The sequence below is a fragment of the Staurois parvus genome, unplaced genomic scaffold, assembly GCF_062004578.1.
Source record: "Staurois parvus isolate SC_StPar_1 unplaced genomic scaffold, SC_StPar_1.0 ptg000226l, whole genome shotgun sequence".
NCBI lineage: Eukaryota > Metazoa > Chordata > Amphibia > Anura > Ranidae > Staurois > Staurois parvus.
In genome coordinates this window covers 283,429-307,384 of record NW_028318022.1, presented here as the reverse complement: position 1 = coordinate 307,384, position 23,956 = coordinate 283,429, and the positions used below count along the sequence as shown (strand labels likewise).

Sequence of the window (23,956 nt, the reverse complement as noted above, 5' to 3'; positions counted from 1 at the left end):
AATAAGGCAGGTACCGGTAAAGTGCAAAGTTAACTCCCACATGGGGGGAGAGAGGAAGGTGAGGACGGATGGATGTGTGTGAAAGGATGAAGTCTGGATCCGCCCACACTCCACCACCCTCCCCCCAGAAATAACAAAATCTTTCAAGGTATTACAGAATTGTCAGTATCAGATCTAGATTCCGTAGTAGAGGGAGACTCAAGCCAAATGCCCCATACCTTGTGGAATTTCTTAGGACACACGCAGGCGAGATACTGTGTGTCATTTTGTATAACGGTAAATCTGAGTAGATCAGTTTCTTCCAACATCCTAAGGAAGGTGGCCTCTCTGACTTCCAAACTAACACAATTGCTTTACTGGAGTAAAAGAAAAGTAAACCCAGGAGTAGGGGCGGACTAACAATTCGGAAACTCGGGCACTGCCCGAGGGCCCAGGGTCAGTAGGGGGCCCCATGAGATGCCCCTGGTACCTTTTTCATAGGCTTTTTTGAGTTTGGGCAAGGACACAGGGGCACCATGATCCCCTATTGCCCGGGGGCCCCATAAGTTGTTAGTCCGCCCCTGCCCAGGAGGATCCTAGACACTCTGGTAAATGCTGGGTGATTAACTAAGCCCAGGAGACTTGTGGCAACCGTCTGGGGAATAGATATCTTTCCTAAAGAGTGAATGAAGTGAACGACAGCAGCCAAACTTTTTAAATTTGCATTAGCTCCTGTTTGTGGCACCAAATTTAAAACTGTTGCAAAATCTGGTGCAGCTCTGCATAGAAACCATTCTGCTTCCAGGTTACTTTTCAAAGCCTAAATGAACAAGCTAAAGTTAGAAGCTGAATGGCTACCATGCACAGCTGCACCAGATTTTGCACTCTTCAGTTTTAGTAAATCAACCCAACGGCTTGTACTTGGAAGCATGATTTTGGTGCCTTTTTGAAACAGACAAATCACAGAATAAAATTTGTTGTTAGCCTTATTTAGTTTTAAACAGTAACATTTGTAGCTACATTTTAGTTAGCCCTTATTGTTATTAACTCCTTCATTCACACCCCTTAGCTTTTTTTCTGTTTGTGTATAAACATTTTAGATTGGTGTTCGTTTTTGTGATGCAGAATGAGCTCTTGAATGGGTGTAACTCCTATAATGGGTAAGACAGGTTGCATGCTGAAGGCAGTGATTATGTGTTTCTGAACAGGTCAGCAGTTGGATATGTGTTTCCATTGGGTAGTATGGGCCTGTCCCTGGATGGATTTTGTTATATGTGCTGCCAAACATTTTTGTAGGTATGTCATTATTTTATCACATTTCATTGAAGATATCACACGTTCTGTTTGTTCTTTAGCAATCCATTCAAACGTTAATCTAGTTAAGACAGACTAGAACAGGGTTTCTCAACCACAGTTCCATGGAACCCTATGGTTTCTCCAGAGGTTGTTAGAGGTTCCTTGAACAATGAGCAATTTCTGAACAGATAAGTTCCTACTGACACCATTGATCTTTTTATCTCTCTATAAGGGGTAATTCTTCTGATCACAAGTGTAACAAGCATTCTTCCCACTGACCATCACACTAATATATTATGAGTTGTAGATATAGCAAATTTTAGCAATGTTCTCTTGAGACTTAAAAGTTATGTCAAGGGTTCCTCTGAGTTGAAAAGGTCAATAAAATCTGGACTAGAGTATGAAGGCAAGCATCTGAATATTTTCTGTTGCAAACACTTCCACATTTGCTTTCCTCAGGTTTTCCAGATCTGCTAGACAGAATACTCTACAGTTAGTTGTACGAGTAAAACACTGAGTTGCATAATCATATTAATATTAGGTAAATATGTAGGTAGAAAACTACCTAAAACTGCTTATTATATCCAACCACATAATCCATCAAATGCACTGCTAACATGTAATGAGTATAGGAAGAACTGGTGTTACCTGTTTTATGTGGAATTGAATAGAAGCCAGCAAATGAAGACAGACAGGGTCAAGAATGCTAACCAGAAAACAAATTACTCTTGTATAAAGGTACTGATAAGCAGAGAGGTGAATCACAAAAAAAACTAACTCTGCTACTTTAGTTTGTCCTCATGTATGACATTCTCAATTGAAGGGAACCAAAATAAATCTACCCATAGAAATCCAAAAAGAGTAGGAATTTCAGAAACATATAATGTGAGCTCGCTGCTGATAGCCTTGCAGCTGAACTCAAGGTACAATCTTTATGGCATACTTACATTGGTGCAGCTTGGACCAATGTAAGTATGGCTATCTCCTACCTGAGGGGCCACTAGGAAAACTGACAATCACTGTAGTAGTTAGAGCTTCTAAAGTGATAGCAATCTTCCAGGTCCTGACAACAGATGGTTGCTCCCTCAGCACTGAACGCCTTGTATTTTTATTCAATAAAGAAAAGGCACTCTCTGATTGCACATGATGCATGATATCATTGGCCCTCCTCTGCACTCCAGTTGGAGAATGTTTTGTATTCACTGAAAAGAATACAAAGAATTCTTTGAATGTGGCAGTGTCCAGGGATTGACCCCTGTGATCAGTGTGTAGTGGAGAAAACCCTCTGCACAGGACCCAGAACTTTGTGGATATTATTGTAATAGCACCGACTATTACATGATTGTCAGCTTCCTCTGAGGCCCCTTAGGTATGAGATGTGCACATTGGACCAATATTATTAATATTCAACAAAACCTCTACTTTTCAAAAGTATGGACAAAAATGTATATACTCAGTTATGCCTGTGCTGGACATTCATATAAGGATACACAGTTGGAAAAAAAAAACAGTCCACATTAAGACACACTTGACATAGCACAGACTAGCTAAGAAAAAATGAAAAGATGTCATAAATCTCCACAAGCAAGGTTTTTAAAAGACTTCAAAATGAGGGTCTTGCCTTAAATGTCCCTTTTGTTAACAATCTAAGTTAGCAATACACACCCATGAGTCTAGTTTTTTTAATTACCTTAGCCAAACATTATAACCAATCTTTAACTCCTGCTGTGATGGAGCTACCTTCATAAAAACGTGTTTACTCTAATTTATTAGAATATATCAATCAGGTAGATGCCAAACATGCCAATATTACAAGGTCCAAAAAGGAGGAAGTGGCAATGTTCTATGGGTGCAGTAACATTAGACCTAGGAAGAAGAAGCATGCTATCTGTATCATATCTGGTATCTAATAATTCATAATTTCATTCTGATAAATAATATGTTTGTTGTCAGATTGTGAAACTTTGGTACATGAACCCTTTGACTGGGCATAATTAGATCGGGAATACCCCGTCAATGGTTAACAAAAAAAGTTGAGCTCTCATTTGAGATGGAAACTAATAAAGATACCGAGAGAGTAAGGTTCCTGAGGGTCAGTGACTCTTACAAACATTAGATTGGACTCAATCTGCAATCAAATCGAACTCTGCACTGAAACAAATACCTGGCAAAATTCCACAAGTATTTTTCACTTTTTAATCCCTTTTATTTTACAGTGACTTTTGTCTGTTTTGTGATATTGTTTCTGTAAATATTTTGTGCATGGTTAAACTGAATCTTTGAATGCTCTAAAAAAAAATGAAAGAACTTTACCTCTGTAAAGAACTACTCTAGTGTAAATCTCTAACATTCCTGTTTGGGGCTGGCAGCAAGTGAAACAGGCATTTTATTAAAAAGTCAGAATTGCAACAGTGGATGCTGTGAAAAGTGCAAATTTCCATTGAAACATTCAGTGGTGGCTAATGAATGTGTAAGCATTAACTGCAATTGTAACATTGTTGTGTAATTGTAACATTCTGGGGGCAGCATTAGGATGTGACAGCATAATTGTCACACTACACACTAAAGTATTTAAATATTATTAACAAGTAGTAAAAACACTTTAAAACAAGCCTTCTTTCAGCTCTGTATCTGTAAGCATTGTAAAAAAAACATTTTCAAATTTACAACAAAGGCACAGCTTTTGTCAGGAAGATCAAGTGCATGGCTGTGCCCGAAGATCTGTATGTACACATAGTGCAGCTCATGGACCTGCATGCATGTCCTGTACTGGCCTAGAGCCCTATTTAGGGCTATTTGGCACAACTACGGAGAATTGCTGAGTGGTCATCAGCTCCTGTGACTCATGGCTAGACCCGCATTCTACTATCTTGTAATTGACCTGGCATGCTGCTTTATCTAGATCTCCTGTTGCTGACCTTGGCTTGTGTCCTGACTTCATCTTATCCTTGCTGTTTTGGTACTTCTGCTGCTCCTCTAATATCTATCCCAGACTGATTCTGACCTTTCTCCTGTCTTCTGACTTGGTACCACTGCTTCTCAGTTGTTGCTGACTTTGGCTTTTCTTGACTACAGCGTTACTTACTGTGCCTGCAAGTTCCTGTGCTCCACCTTTGTGCCACCATTCTGCATAGGCTCCAATATGACCACCTACCTTGCCAGGATCTACAGCAGGCACCCATACAACTCCTCATCCTGCTACATGTCACCAATCTCTATACGTGTTGAACAGGAGGTGTAAGGGAAGCCTTCTTGTCAGCTCTGCCTCCATCAGATATAAGGCAGCTTTTTTCTATGACAACAAAATATTGGCAGCCTGCCAGCCCTCTATTTCTAAGCTCTTAGAAACCAACTAAAACCCTAGGGGCAATAGGAGACCAACAGGTCCTATTTTTTATGGTTAATAGAGTTTATTATATTATTTTGGTAGTTTGTAATATTCTGATTGCGAGAGTATGGGTTACTATGAACAATTTATGCAATCTGAAACATCTGATTGTTACCCACTTTTATCCATTGATTAATGGTATTTGCAAGGGCTCTCCTGTTTTGTACATTTGTTTTGAAAATCCTTTAATAAGGAATAAATATTGGAAACCAACTAAAGCCCAAGCCATTTTTTTGATTGTTGAAGATCTTTGAAAAATAATCATTTTTTTACATTAAAAACAGCAATTATAGTATTTAAAATAGCTTGAAGAAAAAATGGCAGCTAATATACTTACTATAGTTATGATACCATTTTTAAAAGGTTTTCATTTCCCAAGCCATTAAATTGAATAGGTAAACATTTACAGTGTGTCTTAGCAAATTCTAGGCTGAACTCACAAGAACAGGTTTTCCAGGTAAAGTGTCTTTTCCCATGCATTATACACCAACAGATTATCTGTGTCTTTTTGTGCTGGACTTGCATATGTTCTTTCCACCATAAAATGATAACCCCCGTCTAAGCAGCACAAGCTAGGAGTACCTGACTCCCTAAGAATATTCTCTTCTGATGAATGTTATCTTTAGAGTAATGAATTGCCTTTGTAGTATTGATTTAATACTGCAGTCCCTAAACTAGTTACCTGGCCAGTTATAGTCTACTGATTTCTGTAAACCACCCCCGACAACAAGGAGGTCCTGCATGCAGCACTTTTTCATTGTGCACCAACGGGAGCCACTGTACAGACTGAGAGAGGGTGCCTGGCACTGGAACACAACTAATTCTAGCACCCGACAATCTTTTATAGGCACTATAGGTGGAATAATATTTTGCTCAATGATGTCTGTTATAGTTCTGGTCTTGATATCTTAATGAATCGTTGTGGAACATGGAGCCTGCACAGAGATAAGAGACCAATGAACATCAATGCTAGGGGAAGGGAGTGGGTTGTTTTCTGACATCAAAGCTGGGAGCCTTTTTCTGACCTGACATCAATGCTGGGAGGCTTTTACTACTCCCATTGACACCAATGCTAGGTGGGGATTTTAATACACCCACTGACACCAATGCTGGGAGACTTTTACCACTCTGACTTGACACCAATGCTGGGGGTGCTTTTATTACTCCTACTGATACCATTGCTAGAAGGGTTTTTAATACTTTAACCTGGCATTAATGCTGGGGCGTCTACTACTCCCACTGATACTAATGCTGCCGGAGCCTTTTAAGCCTCTCAGTGACACCAATGCTGGGGTGGAGGTTTTACAACCACTAACACCAGTGCTAGGGGGCTTTTTGCTACAGTCACTGGCACTAATCTTGGAGGGAGCTTAACTACTCCCACAGACACCAGTGGTAAGGGAGAAGCTTTTACTACTTCACCAAATGCTGGGGGGCTTTTATTACTTCCACTGACACCAGTGCTTGGGGGGGGGGGGGTTGCAGGCACCAAAGCAGGGGAGGGGGGAGCTTTAGTACTCCAACAACAATTCTAGGAATGCTTTTATTACTTTTTTAGTACCCTGAGGCAGGTACACATTTTACTTCCACTGAAACCCAGACACGTATTACTCCTTAGGGATTGTGCACATATTTCCTTTTATTGAAGCAAGGGCTACAAAAAAATAAAATTTAAAATATATTTTTAGTCAGATACATATGAAATATTGAATATAATTATTTTGTATTCTCATTATTAGCTAGCAGGTAGAACTTAAGGCTCTATGCACCACTGGGCTAAAAAAAAACGCAAGTTCACGGAAAACAACACTTGTTTAGAGCATTTTTTACACATGTTTAGGCATGTTTAGGAATGTTTATTGTTTTTTCTGCCAGAAAACTCCAATCAAAAATGCAAACCAGAAGGGGTTTTTTTTCTGCATCTAAACGCTGAGCTTAAAAGATGCCTCTAAATGACCTAATGCGCGTGGACACATAGGATAACATTGAGCTGCTTCTACAGGCAAAAACACAAAACTCCTGTAAAAGCAGCATTGTTTTTAGGCCAGTGTGTATGGACCCTTAGGCTCATTTTCACATTATCTAGAGATACCTTTGTTCCTCTGTAAAATTCCTGGTATTTACTAGGCTCAATAGTTCAAGCTGGAACTTACACACTATTAAATAAGTCAGAGCAGTGATTCCTTCCACTCTCTTCACACTCCTTTGTCTAAGGTTGCAGTGAAAGACAAGGGGACTTTTTTATGCAGTGCACTAAAATGCGTATTAATCTATTTACTTTTTATTTTTTCATACATGGTCAGCAAAACCTTCACCATTCCCCTTTTTCAGTGGAAATCTGAAGAAATAAAAGTACACTACTATTGTTAAATGATTGCTTTGGCAAAGGCAAATAATATTCCATTGAAAACTTTCACTTTCAATTGTTAATTGTTTTCTTATTAATATACACTCAGTATCCCATACTTACGAAGTGAAAACAGAATTTTAGAAATGTTTGCAAATGTATGAAAAAGGAAAACTCAAATGCAATATTGGCATAAGTGTCCAGAGCTTTTGCAACAACAAAGTTCCATAAGGACAACTATCACTGTAGCCCTCCATCAATCTGAGCTTTATGGCAAAGTGGCTAGATGGAAGCCTCTGCTCAGTGTTAAACACATGAAAGCCTGCTTGGAGTTTGCACACAAGCATCTGAATGACTCTCAGACTGTGAGGAACAAGATTCTATGGTCAGGGTGACACCAAGCTTGAACTGTTTGGCCTCAGTTCTAAATGTTATTTCTGGAGGAAACCAGGCACCGCTCATCACGTGCCCAGTACCATCCCAACAGTGAAGCATGGTGGTGGCAGCATCATGCTGTCTTAGTATTTTTATGCAGCAGGGACTGGGAGAAAACTGAGGGAAAACTGAATGGAGCAAAGTACAGAGGTATCCTCACTCCTTTGTGCCATCATTTGTAGTCATGGAGTCTAGTAAATGCTCAGTCTTGTCCAGGATCCTCAGTAGGAGTTGGGTTTATCATACTGGCAATTGTTAGCAAAGTGACAGACTACTTTTTCAAAATACCAAACTGCCGGACAGGAGTATATGCCATAAACATGAAAAGGTTTGAGCAGGTGATATTCTGGAAAATTGTAACAATGTTTAAGATCGGCAGCATTCAGGCTGAGCTATAATGCAGGCAGACAAAGAAGGTATTTGTCAGGAATGGATTCAGCACTGGTGGTGGGACTCTCCTGCCATGTGGGCTGCAGTACCAGAGCTGACCAGCGGGTGCTCTCAGCACTGGTGGTGGGACTCTCCTGCCGTGTGGGCTGCAGTACCAGAGCTGACCAGCGGGTGCTCTCAGCACTGGTGGTGGGACTCTCCTGCCGTGTGGGCTGCAGTACCAGAGCTGACCAGCGGGTGCTCTTAGCAGCCAGAAGCTCACAATCAGCCAAACCTGGGGCTGATTACAGAAAGGTGTATATAAGGCATGACCAGGCCTGTGCTCTGGGCCTTGGTGTATGTTTTCCCTTGAGCCCCTGTATCCTGTTCCTAGTTCCTGTGAGAAGATACCTTGTTGCCGACCCTGCCTGATCCTGATTCCTGTTGACCGTCTCCTGTTCTGACTACTGGCTCATCCCTGACCATCCTTCTGCCTGATCCTCTGTACTGCGCTGTCCGTGAGTTACTGAACCCGGCTTGTGACCTTGACCATTCTCTGCCTGCTCCTTTGATACCTTGCTGCCCGCACGTTGCTGACTTGGCCCGTCTGACCACGCTCACTACTCTGCCATCCATCCATCCTGCATGGATCCAGCCGTACCTGCACATACCTCTGGCGGATCCCTCTATCACTAGCAGGTGTACTCAGGGGCCGCGACCTGGTTCCTGTCTGCGCCAAGTCCATCCCCACCATCAGGCGCCCTGGTGAATAGCAGACTGGGACTTAGACTCCGCGCCCTGGGGAATCCTGCCCTGAGGACCGCTAGAGGTACCACCAGGCAGTCGTTACAGAACCCTACGGCCGGCCTGACCATTCCACCTCTCCAGCCCTGACTACGCCTGTGTTCCTGCACCTCCTAAGATTAGTGGAAGGTTAGTTTGCTCACTGTGCGTTTATATATATATCTGGGTGGCTAATAATAACCTGTATTATACTATACCTGAAACCTGCGTTTCCCTGTGTCAGTCCACACCTTTCTGGTCACTCCTTGATTCCTGACATCACACCAAGGCCTTTCCTGACCAGAAGTGGCTGCACAGGGAAGCCATCTTGACTTGTCGTGAAGGATGCATCCTGATGAGGTTATATATTTGTCTATGCTAGTCTTTGATGACAGAGAATATGCCTATAAGACTCTGCGGGAGTATACCCGGGATCAGCTGCTAGAGTGCATACGGGTCGCTCATTCCCTAGTAGGTCAGGACCTAGAGCTCTCTGAGGTGCAACCATTGATTCAGGCTTGTATTGAGTTGGCTTCATCTAGTACCCCTGAAAGCAGGGATGAATTTCTTCCTCCATTCAGGGCGAGTCAAATAATATCACTGGTATGGTTGTTGGAGGATGATCCGGATTGCTTCTTGGAGCATTATTCAGCATATTCACCACAGGTGCTAAAGAAGTGTATAAACGCAGTGCAAACTTTGATCAGACAGGCCTTGTGTAAGCTGAGCGTTGTCCAACCCTTACTGCAGACATGGTCAGACTTGTTACACCCAGCCTCAATCAGCTTGCAATGAACCAGTCCTGTTTCTCATCATTCCTCTGCTCAAAGCTCTTTTCCTGCATTCCCGACAGCACCCCCAGTGACGGCCCCCCCAGTGACAGCCCAGTATACCCAGCAATCCGCCACATGTCGGTACCCTACTCCCATTCACTGTACCATCCTGCCAGTTGACTCGGTGCCAGTTGACTCGGTGCCCGCTGTCGTACCAGTTGACTTGGTGCCAGTTGACTCGGTGCCCGCTGTCGAGCCAGATGACTTGATGCCTGATGATTCGGTGCCAGTTGACTTGGTGCCCGCTGTCGTACCAGTTGACTCGGTGCCAGTTGACTCAGTGCCCGCTGTTGAGCCGGATGACTTGATGCTTGATGACTCAGTGCCCGCTGTTGAGCCGGATGACTTGATGCTTGATGACTCGGTGCCCGCTGTCGTACCAGTTGACTCGGTGCCAGTTGACTCGGTGCCCGCTGTCGTACCAGTTGACTCGGTGCCAGTTGACTCGGTGCCCGCTGTCGAGCCAGATGACTCGATGCCAGTTGACTCGGTGCCCGCTGTCGTGCCAGTTGACTCGGTGCCCGCTGTCGTGCCAGTTGACTCGGTGCCCGCTGTCGTGCCAGTTGACTCGGTGCCCGCTGTCGAGCTTAGTGACCCGGTACCCGCGGTTCTGCTAGAAGGCTTGGTGCCCACTGTCGTGCCAGATGACTCTGTGCCCGTTGTCGTGCCAGATGACTCTGTGCCCGCTGACGTGCCTCTGCCCGCTACACAGCCCGACATGCCAGCCCCTGATGTCCAGTTAAACTAGCCGATAACTGATACCCAGCCTGCTCCTGGAAATCCTGTGCCCAGTGACCTGCCTTCCTTGATTCTCCTACACAAAGAGAAGTCTACCAGCAGGAAACCCAGCCAGCCGGTTTACTCCGGCAGTAGGATATTCAGCCAGTTACCGGACCCGGGCGGTGGAACATTTTGCCCACTAAGGACTGTTTGGAGCGTCCTGAGGCCGCTCCTTGAGGGGGGGGTTCTGTCAGGAATGGATTCAGCACTGGTGGTGGGACTCTCCTGCCGTGTGGGCTGCAGTACCAGAGCTGACCAGCGGGTGCTCTCAGCACTGGTGGTGGGACTCTCCTGCCGTGTGGGCTGCAGTACCAGAGCTGACCAGCGGGTGCTCTCAGCACTGGTGGTGGGACTCTCCTGCCGTGTGGGCTGTAGTACCAGAGCTGACCAGCGGGTGCTCTTAGCAGCCAGAAGCTCACAATCAGCCAAACCTGGGGCTGATTACAGAAAGGTGTATATAAGGCATGACCAGGCCTGTGTTCTGGGCCTTGGTGTATGTTTTCCCTTGAGCCCCTGTATCCTGTTCCTAGTTCCTGTGAGAAGATACCTTGTTGCCGACCCTGCCTGATCCTGATTCCTGTTGACCGTCTCCTGTTCTGACTACTGGCTCATCCCTGACCATCCTTCTGCCTGATCCTCTGTACTGCGCTGTCCGTGAGTTACTGAACCCGGCTTGTGACCTTGACCATTCTCTGCCTGCTCCTTTGATACCTTGCTGCCCGCACGTTGCTGACTTGGCCCGTCTGACCACGCTCACTACTCTGCCATCCATCCATCTGCACGGATCCAGCCGTACCTGCACATACCTCTGGCGGATCCCTCTATCACTAGCAGGTGTACTCAGGGGCCGCGACCTGGTTCCTGTCTGCTCCAAGTCCATCCCCACCATCAGGCGCCCTGGTGAATAGCAGACTGGGACTTAGACTCCGCGCCCTGGGGAATCCTGCCCTGAGGACCGCTAGAGGTACCACCAGGCAGTCGTTACAGAACCCTACGGCCGGCCTGACCATTCCACCTCTCCAGCCCTGACTACGCCTGTGTTCCTGCACCTCCTAAGATTAGTGGAAGGTTAGTTTGCTCACTGTGCGTTTATATATATATATATATATATATATATATATATATATATATATATATATATATATATATCTGGGTGGCTAATAATAACCTGTATTATACTATACCTGAAACCTGCGTTTCCCTGTGTCAGTCCACACCTTTCTGGTCACTCCTTGATTCCTGACAGTATTTTCTACAGAAGGGTAGATATTTACTTTTATACATTTCTGTTTTTCTGATTTTTTTGGGTCATTAAATTGTTCTGACTCAGAAGAAAATATCAATAGGAGAGATAACATATACTTTGCGTATATACATCAAGATCACTGAAAAAATACAACTTTTTTTCTGAATACGAAATGGAAATCCCAGTAACCATTCACTCTAACTTATGTTTTCTTTAAACTGGGTATACACTTGTAGACGTATTGTCAAAATGTTTCATTTTAAGAATATTTGTTCAATTTTCTAATCATTAGTAGGGTCAAATCAGTGTTTGTTTTCGATTGCAGTGACAAGAAAAGTCAATGGAGCAGGCTAGAAAATTTCTCCCAGTGTATGTGGTTTTCCTTCAAATCTTAATGCTAAAGCAAAGGAACTTTTGAACTACTTTTAAATGACATTTGTCAATAATAGAGAGAATTTTCATACAAATGTTTGTAGGAATATTTATTCAAACATTCATTTGAATATTTACTAGTGTATCTCCTTTCTACTCTGACCAAGACCTGCGCCTCCACTCCCTCACCGAGATGACCCCTGAATGCTGACATCACCTAAAATTAGGTAGCCCAAACTATTAATTGTACTCAACCCTCCAAGGCCCCAGGCCCTGACAGCTTTTTGGGCCTATACCACAAAAAAATTCCATGCTCCTAATACCCCACTTGACTGCCTTTTTCAATAGCTTGAAGAAAGGTTCAGTGATCTCTCCGTACTCCCTGAAGGCTTATATTGCTATGATACCAAAGACTGACCCCCAAGCCTTCAGACCAATCTTCTTCTTGAATGAAGATATCAAAATCCCTTGGAAGGTCCTGAGCACCCATATTGACCAATATCTATGCTCTCTTTTTCACAGACCACGTGTGCTTTGTACATGGGCTTCAAGTGGGTAAGTGATCCCAGATTTTCAGATATTTGTATTGGGTTTCATAAAAACTTTGGAAAGTTGCACTAAAAATCATTTTATATGATTCCTAACTTCTTGAATGTTTACCCTACTTTTTTCCAAGCCTTTGCCAAGGTTTGTTTGGTGCTAAGAAAAGGAAGGTTGCTAGAAAGTACATTACAAAAGCATTTTGCTATTCCGAACCAGGTTTTATTCCAGTCTCCTGGAAGTTGATAAATTGTGAGGTCTTGTTTCCAACTGACATAAGAAGGGCTGACATTAGTGGGGTATGAAATTAATGCAGAGAACAGCATAGATATCATCCTTAGGCAGTTGGGGTAGTGCAGTCAGGCATGTTCTAATGAGTTTAGGTAGCAGTATTGGTATGGTCATCACTCTTGGAACTTCAACTAAGCTAGAATTTGTGTAGTAGAGGAGAAGTGGTGTTCCAGCCTAAAGTGGTACAAGATCCATCAATTCTATGGGTGGCTCTCGACATGATGGATGTTTTTGTTCAGGAATGAAGAGTGTATTTTGTTTTTGTTTTTTATTTTAATAGCATTTATGCAAGGGGGAGCACACAAAAAAGTAGACCTAACATTTAGTGCAAGGGGTGCTTTAACCTACCAGTAAAAAAATAACACATTGCCTGCCATCATATTTCTCTTTAGTTTAGTTTAAACTTAAACTCCTAGCCTGTCACTGAAAACTAACACTTGCCCCAATTCCTCTATAACATTACTTTTATTTCACACTCAGTTAACCTCTTAATACTTCACCTCCTCCCAACCCAAAAGGGTAACCAGTAACCTAAAGCTAAAATTTAAGTACTGAACCTAAAGCCTATGTGCAGCAAAAAAAAAACATAACAAAGAACAAGGAACATAGCTTACAGTCAGTAGGATTGTTCTTGTACTGATGCCTCTTAGGTGAAATCTTGAGTGAAATCCTCCTTCGTCCATGCCCCCCGCTCTCAGCCCCTGCAATCGTCTAGTCTGGTTATTTATTTATTTTGAAATGATCATTTTAAAAATGATATACGTATCTGCTCTGTGCAACGATATTGCACAGAGCAGTTAATTATCTTTTGTTTTGCAGTCTCCCGACAGTGCTGCCTGCTTATTCTTTTCCTTCTGAGTGCCCCCTCAGCAAGCCAGCTGCTAAGGAGGCATCCGTGGCTCAGCCACAACACCCCCACTTCCTTACAGGATTTGTCTGACAGCAGCAGCAGCTTCTATGAATGGAACATGATCTATGAGGGAGGGAGCAGACCTATCAATCATCTGCTCGACGTCCATTCATGGGTCGCTTTCCATTCATAGAAGCTGTAGTTCAACTTCCACGTTTGGAGCAGCCGGGCAGGAAGGGTGAGCATAGTCGCGCACTTTCAGTGACAGCCTGTGACATCCCCTTAGTTCTATTAACCCCTGTTGCACTGGAAGAATATGGTTGGCAGGGATGAGGGGGCATGGATGGAAGAGGACACATTCTACTGACTGTAAGTATATGAACTTTCAAACATCTGATTATATATACTTGTTTATGTCCTAGAAAACCTTCCAGGTTGTGCCCTTCTTGAGATAATGCTCTATATTGTTGCTGCTGATGCCACTTGCACATGCTCATTTTATCACCTATTCAGAGCACATTGGCTGTGCCATGAACTACAAAGCTACCTACCTTGGGAGATGCAATTCTCTATCTCCAGCAAAGTTGCTGGATGGTGAGATTTTTTTAAACCTCCTTACTTTCTGAAACCCCCTTTTCTCTGCACATACAGTACACAGGATATATGGCTTATGTGAACTGAGAACAGAAGTTAGGGAAAAGAAGATAAAGAACTCTCATAATGGCTCTGGCTTTAGCAATATTCGGGGACAAAAGGCCTACACACAAAAAGCTTTATATAAAGGACGTATTTACTGATTAGAGAGCACTATTTTATCTTTATGAATGGGATTTTGAATTTCTAGGACAGCAGTGTGTAGGGTTTAATGCCGTTTGAACTCAACTCTAACCTTAAAGAGACTTTCTCACTTACATTCACCTTCTCCTTGCTCCCCTGCCTGTCCAACCCTACAAGGTTGATGATGTTGTCCTTGTTGGGTGACATTATTCAGATATGGCAATTGGTTGATCAGATCCCAAACTTTGCATATAGGAAGGAGTCATGTGCTACCCCATACCTGTAAGTTGAAGGTATTTGTAGTAGCTGCCATTGATAATTAGAGCAGTGGGAGAGTACAAGGAAGCTGTGTATAAGTGGCTTGGAAGATAGACTATTAGAATATCTCTGTAACCTAAAATTCTCTAAATGCATACTTATCGGTATCCCTGGTTAACTGTGCAGTTGTTATAGTGCTAAAAATTATATGGCACAGATGGCAGACCATCCCTTTAAGTATACTCATTTTGGGAACTACTACAATTAAGCAAGTCCAAAAAAGTTTTCACAAAAGTTATGAACTGATGGTAAATTATCATAATGTGTTTGCAGTACTTCCGTGTTTCAAATATTGTTTTACTCTGGATTATTCAATGAAAAATTCCAAATTTTGTCTTATCTACCAGTGAGAACAATTAGACCGACTTCTTGCACAAATGATGTGTTTGGTCCTTCATTTCAGACTCAGTATTTGTCTTATACAGTATGTCCTGGGCATACATACAGTACAGTCATGAATTTGAACAAGAACATCCCAGCTAGAAATTGCCGTTCTTATTTTCATACTGGTATCTGCCATATCAGCTTCTATAAACCTAGAAGGTTCTGGAACAAGTAAATAATAAAGTAAGTAAATATTGTAAGTAAATTAATTAGTTCAGGGACTGAATGATACCAGTAAAGTGCATCTTATACGATGTGGTGGTCCATGTCGAGACTGTTGGCTTATTTGGCTTTTGGTTCAGTTTTTTCCCTTAAAAAACCCAATTTATGTGATTCCTCTAATCTTAAGGTCTCTATTGCTTAGCATTATTTTATGATAAGTCTAATTTCCTGGCTGCCATGCAGATCCTCTTGTTTCAGTACCTTGAATCACTAACCTGGATCAAATAAATATTAAGGGCAAAGGGTCAGCCAAGGCTACTAGGATTTCTAGAAGGCAATCAGCCTTGTGTTTCTCTTATGATAGGTCTACTCCAAAATTGGCCTTGACTTTAGTAAAATAGTTTGCAAGCAATGACATAAAGCCATGTTTCTGATGTCTGCAAACTATGTACAACTAACAGTGCCTGTTCTCTTCACTGAGTAGGTGTAGGTGAAATCATTATTCAGATTGAGAAGTCAAATGCGGCATGCTTTCTTGTAACATTGGTATTTACCATACGTTCACAGGAATGAGTAGAAAAAAACGGAGCAACCTAAGCTTTTTCTTATGGATTCATACTATTGGGTTGTCATTCTGATCCTGGCCTCACTACCCAGTAGCTCAATGATCTGAACAATCATGCAGGATGGAATTGAGGACTTTTCAGACTTCTCAGTCTGTATACTTGTTCCAGATCAGTAACTCACATGGTTGTGAAGGTACAATAGGTAAAAACTCCACAGCCTGAAACTTTAAAAAAACAAATCCATAGATTTCCAGCCCCGCACTTTTCCATAATCTATCATTTCAAGAGAAACTTTGCATTATAATTTTAAACCTTACAATTCAGATGTTTGTTTCATTTTGTATTTGTATAGGCTAGAACTGATCATAATTCTATTTATACTGTCTCCAGTTCTGTTGATGGTCTCCCTTCCCTAATGAGTCTGTAGAAAAAAAAAAACAATGTTGTCCATTTTACAGATACACTTTTTCCTGATGACCAGAATCAGAAACAACTAATTCAAAGGCATATATGTATATTTTAAATATACATCCTTAAATCTATTATGTACACATTTAAGAACTTGCACTACCAGATGGTTCAGGACCTCACTGTTAGTAATATGCTAAATTAGGAACATATAGCCATCCCCACATTACTTGGTAAGGTACAAGCCTGATAGATTGATATCACCTAACATATTTATAAACTGTAACAAGAAAGCAAGTCAGGTTGATAACATACTATACCTGTGGCAGTTTCATATCATTGATATCCCAGTTAAAAACTTTGGTTTGAGACAGAAAAACTTCTTGTTCCATTTCAGAATCCCTTGTGTACTCAAGTGTTATTGCCGGGGGTCTGGGCAAGGAGAGTTTGCTTTAAGCTAGATCTGACCACATCCAAGCAGTTGTGACAAGGAAGTCATTTCCTAAAGCTACTGTAATAAATGACACAAACAGCACAGTATAAGGGGAAAAAAACTCCTCGCCTTGCCAGAAAAACTTGTTTTAGAAACTGTTTCACAAAACGTACGATGAACCTGTAAGGATACAAATATGGGTGCTGCCGCTGCTCATTAACATTTAAAGGGGAAAACTGTGGGGCTTTCGTTTTCATCCTACCTTTCAGTCTGTGGCTTGGAGCAAGTATGCAGACAGTGAAGTCCTGCATGCTCGTTATGGGTTAATGACATACTAGGTAGCAAAGCCAGGATATGGTTGATAGCTTGCACCTTTAAACACAAGTTAACAATGACAATTTTACACAATACTATCTTCACAGTGTATTGGGCCAAGCAAAAGTGCATTCTCAAAAAAAATGAATGGCAAAAGCATGTTTGTATTGTAAATGTTGTATTGAAGCAATTAAAAAGGAAACAGTACATTGATTCAAAACACAGTTTTGAATGTCTACCATACTGATAAAATATAGTTTCCAAAATGTTTAAAATAGATTAGTAGTAGTAGCTCGAAAGAGCAGGACTCTCGAACCTCCCGTATATTGTTTGTTACTGTATTGTCTCATGTACTGTCCCCCACTATATTGTACAGCGCTGAGCAAACCTTTTGGCGCTATATAAACACTGTATAAAAATAATAGTAGCAGTATGTGAGATATATATAATCTTTTATGCCCAAACATAAAGCATATGTTTAGCCCAAACATTTTTTTTTTTGATAACTGTTCACTTCCTGCCCCTGAGTTATCTTAATCTTAATAAAGTGAAAGGAATTCCCCTCTTCTACAGCTGTCACCAAAACAGGCATCTCCACTGGAAGATTTGTATTAACCTACCTCTCTGATGACAGCTAAAAAAATTACAGGTTTCCCATCTCTTTCTGTATAGGGGAAAATTGTCACAGAACAAAAAGAAAGGGTGAATCTAGTGGGGACACAGATGACAATAAAAACTTGACAGGAGTTCTACCAACTTGACAACTAACACCTCGACATCAATATGGGCTATACATACACTTGAAAGGACAACTCTACCTTTGTACAACTGTCCTTAAATAAACACTCCCACGTTCCTGAGTACACCCAACTAGGACAAATACTTACCTTCGGCCTCAATCCAGCAGTCTTTACTGTGCTATACTGCTCAGAGCTACATAGCCTTTCTCCTGAAAATAATAAAATAATTACTCCCCCATTAAATGGAAGTTTAATGGCACAAAATATTTCCTTAAAATGTTCACTTTATTGTAATCACATAATTTTTTTTGTTGTTTTATACGCATTTTGTTGTATTAAAAAAAAATCAGTTTTAACATAATCACTGAGGTACAATAAACATATGCTGGTTGCACATTGCTTTACATATGCAGAGATTACATAATATTCTGACGCATTTCACCCCTTCGGGGTAGGTGTTGTTTTTTGTTTTTCATTTATACATATCTATTTTCCACTGTAAATATCTTTATATACACACAGACAAAATGCTGATTTTTTTAACCCATGTCTCTCTTTTCCTGATGCTGGTACCAGGCGGCCTCAGTGTCTGTCTGAGTCTGTAAAGCGGGCATCTATATCCCTCCCCTTTTTTCCCCCCAGAGTTTGGATGGGAATGGTGGTAATTAGATCTCTGTTTGTTTTTATGAGACAGACATTTCTTTATTTCATCGTTTGGTAACGATTTGTATTATGTATAATCATTTAATCTTTTACTATTACGGTGCTATTTTGTATTTTCTAAAGAGATGTATAGTTATTTTACCTTAGACTACATTATACTGTTTGCAGAGTTGTCCCTGAAGAAGGAGTTGAATATCTCTGAAACATGTCAGACATATTATGTGATCTCTGCATATGTAAAGTTATGTGGGGCAGCAAAGTAGCTAAATGGTTAATACTTCTGCCTGGTAGTACTAGTACTGATCTTGAGAGATATATATATAAGGTGGTGGAGTGATGGACTGATATATATTGCTGACCGCTGGGTAGATTTGTGTTTTTCACGCGTGAAGATAACTAAAAGGCTCGAACACTTTTAAGTACTTATTCACTGGTGCATGGACTTTTTATATGTTTATTTTATTTTTGGGGAGTTTTTACACATTGATTTATATTTTTTTAATAACGTATCAATTTGATGTACATTTGATGTTTGCAATACGCGCAGCAGGATTTTAAAATTATAATCTATGGTGGATTAGTATCTAATACATGTGCTTGCTGCTACCTGCGTTTCAATACTTGCACATTATAATTTGTGCAGCATCTATCTGTTTTGTAAAATGATAGACTCGCCATGTAGGGATGAGCTGACCTGTTGTGAACTGAGTTACTAAGAATTATTACCCAATTACACAATTTGCAGCCTAGTGGGATGAGGTGCGTGATAATTTAAAACGGCACTGGCATATTCTTACACGTTCACATGAATTAGAAGGAATTGCAGGCCCAAGACCATTCATGGTTGCTAAGAGAGCAAAAGGTTTGCTCCCTTGTGGGCACTGATATATATGTAAATTTGTGGATTGTACTGAGGTGTTCATTGACTCTGAGGGGAAGAAAAATGATCAAATTGGACAATTTATTAACTGTGCAACCACTAGAGTATTCTATATTATTGAGTGTCTGTGTAAAAAATACTACATGGGCAAAAGTAAACGTCAACTCCGTACCAGAGTAGGTGAACACCTAAAAAGCATTAGGCTTAATGAAGCTACACCAATAGCTCAACACTTTATTGAATACAATGAGGGACAAGTGACAGGGCTGAAAGTTAAAGGCTTTTATGCCCTGAAGTTATCCAATGAAAGAGGAGATTTTAACACGGTGTTATTGAGAAAAGAAAAGAGTTGGATTTTTAAGCTAGGGACTATGACACCTAAAGGACTCCATAATTAATTAGTCTAAAAGTGTTCTACTGAATCATAAATCTATCTTTGATTAACTCCCCCTATCCCCCATTTACCTTTCATTTGGTGAGTGTGGATATGGTTTTCCATTTGAGGATACCTGTTCTAATGTTTATATAATTTTGTGATTGCCTTGTCCAGCTTTGAATTAAAATGTAATAGTGGAATGGATGTTGAGTCTAAGTCGGGCTGAGTTTCCACTTTACTATAGATTTAAGTACTGGAGGTGCAATTAAAATGACCAGTATCTCCTATTTTAGGAACTACTTCAATATTCTTATTATAATACAGGATTTATATAGCACCAACGGTTTGCTCAGCGCTTTACATTATAGTGGGAGACAATACAGTAACAATACAGTTCAATACAAGAGGGATTTGAGGGCCCTGCTCCTTGGAGCTTACAATCTAGGAGGGAGGGGTGAATGGTACACTAGGTAATAACTGTGGGGGATGGAGTGGTTGGAAGAGTAGAGGATTCCAGTATTAGCAGAGGGTGGGATAGGCTTCCCTGAAGAGATAGGTTTTCAGTGATCGCCTAAAAGTAAGTAGAGTAGGCGATAGTCTGATAGATTGGGGTAGGGAGTTCCAGAGGATGGGTGACACCCTGCAGAAACCTTGGAGACGAGCATGGGAGGAGGGGATAAGGGAGCTAGAGAGGAGGTCTTGCGAGGAGCGGAGAGTACGGTTTGGGTGATATTTAGAGACAAGATTGGTTATGTAAATTGTGGAAGTGTTGTGGATGGCTTTATATGTCATTGTTAGTGTTTTGAATTTTATCCATTGGGCAACTGGGAGCCAGTGGAGGGATTGGCTTAGAGGGGTGGCAGATACAGAACGGTTAGTAAGGTAGATGAGTCTGGCAGCAGCGTTCATGATAGACTGGAGTGGGGATAGCCTGCAATGAGGTAGGCCAATGAGGAGAGAGTTACAATAGTCGAGGCGTGATATGACAAGGAAGTGAATAAGTTGCTTAGTGGTTTTCGGGGTTAGGAACGGTTGTATCTTGGAGATGTTGCGGTGGTGAAGTCTACATGATTTTGTCAGCAATTGGATCTGGAGCTGGAAGGACAGATGGGAGTCTAGGATTACACCTAGTTCCCTGGCATGAGGGGATGGACTGATGATTGTGTTATCGATATTTATGGTGAAGTCAGTGGAGGTGGCACGGGCTGGGGGGAATACTAAGAGCTCAGTTTTGGAAAGGTTGAGTTTGAGGGAGTGGAGTGACATCCAAGCCGATATGTCACTTAGTAGGCTAGCAATGCAAGTGGAGACTGAAGGGGTGAGGTGAGGGGTAGACAGATAGATTTGCGTGTCATCAGCATAGAGATGGTAATTAAAGCCGTGGGAGTTTATAAAGTGACCAAGGGAGGAGGTGTAGATGGAGAAGAGAAGGGGTCCAAGGACAGAACCTTGAGGGACCCCTACAGAGAGAGGGAGTGAAGAGGAGGTGGCAGCGTTATAGGTAACACTGAAGGAGCGCTGCGATAGATAGGAGGAGAACCAGGAGAGAGCGGAGTCTCTGAGGCCAAGAGAGTGTAGTTGTTTGAGGAGGAGGGGATGATCAACCGTGTCAAAAGCCGCGGAGAGGTCGAGTAGTAGGAGTATTGAATAGTGGCCGTTGGTTTTAGCAGTAAGTAGATAATTAGAGTGTTTTAGTAGGGCAGTTTCAGTGGAGTGTAGAGGGCGAAAGCCAGACTGTAAAGGGTCGAGAAGGTTGTTGTTGGTGAGGTGGGAGCTCAGACGATTGTAGACTAAGCGTTCTAGGAGTTTAGAGGTAAATGGCAGCAGGGAGATGGGTCTTAGGTTGTTCATATTGGTGGGGTCCAGGGAGGGTTTTTTAAGTATGGAAGTGATGTGCGCGTGCTTTAGAGGGGAGGGGAAGGCACCTGTAGAGAGGGAAAGATTGAAGATGTAAGTGAGGGAGCATAGGATAGAAGAGGAGGGTGACCGAAGGAGTTGTGAGGGGACAGGGTCCAGGGGGCAGGTGGTGAGGCAGGCTTCTGAGAAGACCTTAGTGACCTCTTCGGTGGTAGCGAGGTCAAAGGAAGAAAGTGTTGAGGGAGGTTTGGTATGAGGAATGCTGTCAGGGCTCCCGGGTATGACCAGAGGTGTGTGACTGACGCAGGGAAACGCAGACTTCAGATAAGTTATAAACAATTTATTAACACTAACAATACAACATAAACGCAGTGCAATACTAAAACATAACACAGTGAAAACGAACCAAACCAAACCACCCACAGATAACAGTACATACAGTGCAAGCGTCGTCAGGCAGGTCCGGGTCAATATCAATCGGGCAGGTAGGTACAGGGGGAGCAAGCGGAGAATAGTCAGGTCACGAGCAGGGTACAGCAACTAACAGGCAGGTAGGTACAGGGGGTCAGGCAGAGAATGGTCGGGGTCACAAGCCAGGGATCAGAACAGGAGAAGTCAGCAGAGGTCAGAATCAAGCCGGGTCAGCAACAAGACAGGAACAGGGACAGGAGCAGGATGCAGGAACAAGATACATGGCCCAGGAAAAACACAACACCAAGGCAGAGTCTGCAGGTCTGAATGTCCCTTAAATACACCAGTATAATTAGTTCCAGGTGTTTGACTGGCTGCAAGGTTGAGTCTCTGATTGCTGGGAGCACCCGCTGGCCAGCCCTGGTACTGCAGCTCATAGCAGCTGAATCCCACTATTGCTGGCCAGTCCATTCCTGACAGTACCCCCCCCCCTCAAGGAGCGGCCTCAGGACGCTCCAAACAGTCCTAGCTGGGCAAAAAGTTCCACCGCCCGGGTCTGGTAACTGGCGGGATATCAAAGACTGGCACACCGGGCAGGACTCCGGGCAGGGGCACACCGGGCAGGGGCACATCGGGCTGGACTCTGGGCAGAGGCACATCGGGCTGGACTCTGGGCAGAGGCACATCGGGCTGGACTCTGGGCAGAGGCACATCGGGCTGGACTCTGGGCAGAGGCACATCGGGCTGGACTCTGGGCAGAGGCACATCGGGCTGGACTCTGGGCAGAGGCACATCGGGCTGGACTCTGGGCAGAGGCACATCGGGCTGGACTCCGGGCAGAGGCACATCGGGCTGGACTCCGGGCAGAGGCACATCGGGCTGGACTCCGGGCAGCGGCACACCGGGCAGCGGCACACCGGGCAGCGGCACACCGGGCAGCGGCACACCGGGCAGCGGCACACCGGGCAGAGGCACATCGGGCTGGACTCCGGGCAGAGGCACATCGGGCTGGACTCCGGGCAGAGGCACATCGGGCTGGACTCCGGGCAGAGGCACATCGGGAGATTACCAGGTGAAGCAGCAGGCACCGGGCCCCCAGGCGGGGCGATAGGCATCGGGCCCCCAAGCGGAGCGGCGGGCCCCCAGGCGGGGCGACAGGCATCGGGCCCCCAGGCAGGGTGACGGGCATCGGGCCCCCAGGCGGGGCGACGGGCATCGGGCCCCCAGGCGGGGCGACGGGCATCGGGCCCCCAGGCGGGGCGACGGGCATCGGGCCCCCCGGCGGGGCGACGGGCATCGGGCCCCCCGGCGGGGCGACGGGCATCGGGCCCCCCGGCGGGGCGGCGGGCGCCGGACCCCCAGGCGGAGCGGCGGGCGCCGGACCCCCAGGCGGAGCGACAGGTCTCGGGCCCCCAGGCGGAGCGGCGGGCGCCGGACCCCCAGGCGGAGCGACAGGTCTCAGGCCCCCAGGCGGAGCGACAGGTCTCAGGCCCCCAGGCGGAGCGGCGGGCGCTGGACCCCCAGGCAGAGCGACAGGTCTCGGACCCCCAGGCGGAGTGACAGGTCTCAGGCTCCCAGGCGGAGCAACAGGTCTCAGGCCCCCAGGTGGAGCGGCAGGCGCCGGACCCCCAGGCGGAGCAACAGGTCTCGGGCCCCCAGGCGGAGCGGCGGGCACCGAGTCACCAGGCACGACAGTGGGCACCGAGTCGTCTGGCAAGACTGCGGGCACCGAGTCAACTGGCGGAACTGCGGGCACCGAGTCGTCTGGCAAGACTGCGGGCACCGAGTCGTCTGGCAAGACTGCGGGCACCGAGTCGTCTGGCAAGACTGCGGGCACCGAGTCGTCTGGCAAGACTGCGGGCACCGAGTCGTCTGGCGGAACAGCGGGCACCGAGTCGTCTGGCGGAACAGCGGGCACCGAGTCGTCTGGCAAGACTGCGGGCACCGAGTCGTCTGGCAAGACTGCGGGCACCGAGTCGTCTGGCGGAACAGCGGGCACCGAGTCGTCTGGCGGAACAGCGGGCACCGAGTCGTCTGGCAAGACTGCGGGCACCGAGTCGTCTGGCAAGACTGCGGGCACCGAGTCGTCTGGCAAGACTGCGGGCACCGAGTCGTCTGGCGGAACAGCGGGCATCGAGTCGTCTGGCGGAACAGCGG

The 23,956-nt window shown here is 44.3% G+C and overlaps 1 protein-coding gene across 1 annotated transcript in view; it reads right to left on the bottom strand.

Annotated features, from left to right (window-relative positions):
- GCM1 (GCM transcription factor 1) overlaps positions 1 to 16,680 on the bottom strand; it is a 54,073-nt gene extending 37,393 nt beyond the window's left edge. Inside the window, exon 1 of the mRNA XM_089679506.1 lies at positions 16,445 to 16,680. Within this exon, the coding sequence (XP_089535632.1) occupies positions 16,445 to 16,516 (72 nt within the window). The 5' untranslated portion in view covers positions 16,517 to 16,680. The remainder of the gene's footprint in view (positions 1 to 16,444) is intronic.
- Between the last annotated feature and the right edge of the window lie 7,276 nt (positions 16,681 to 23,956).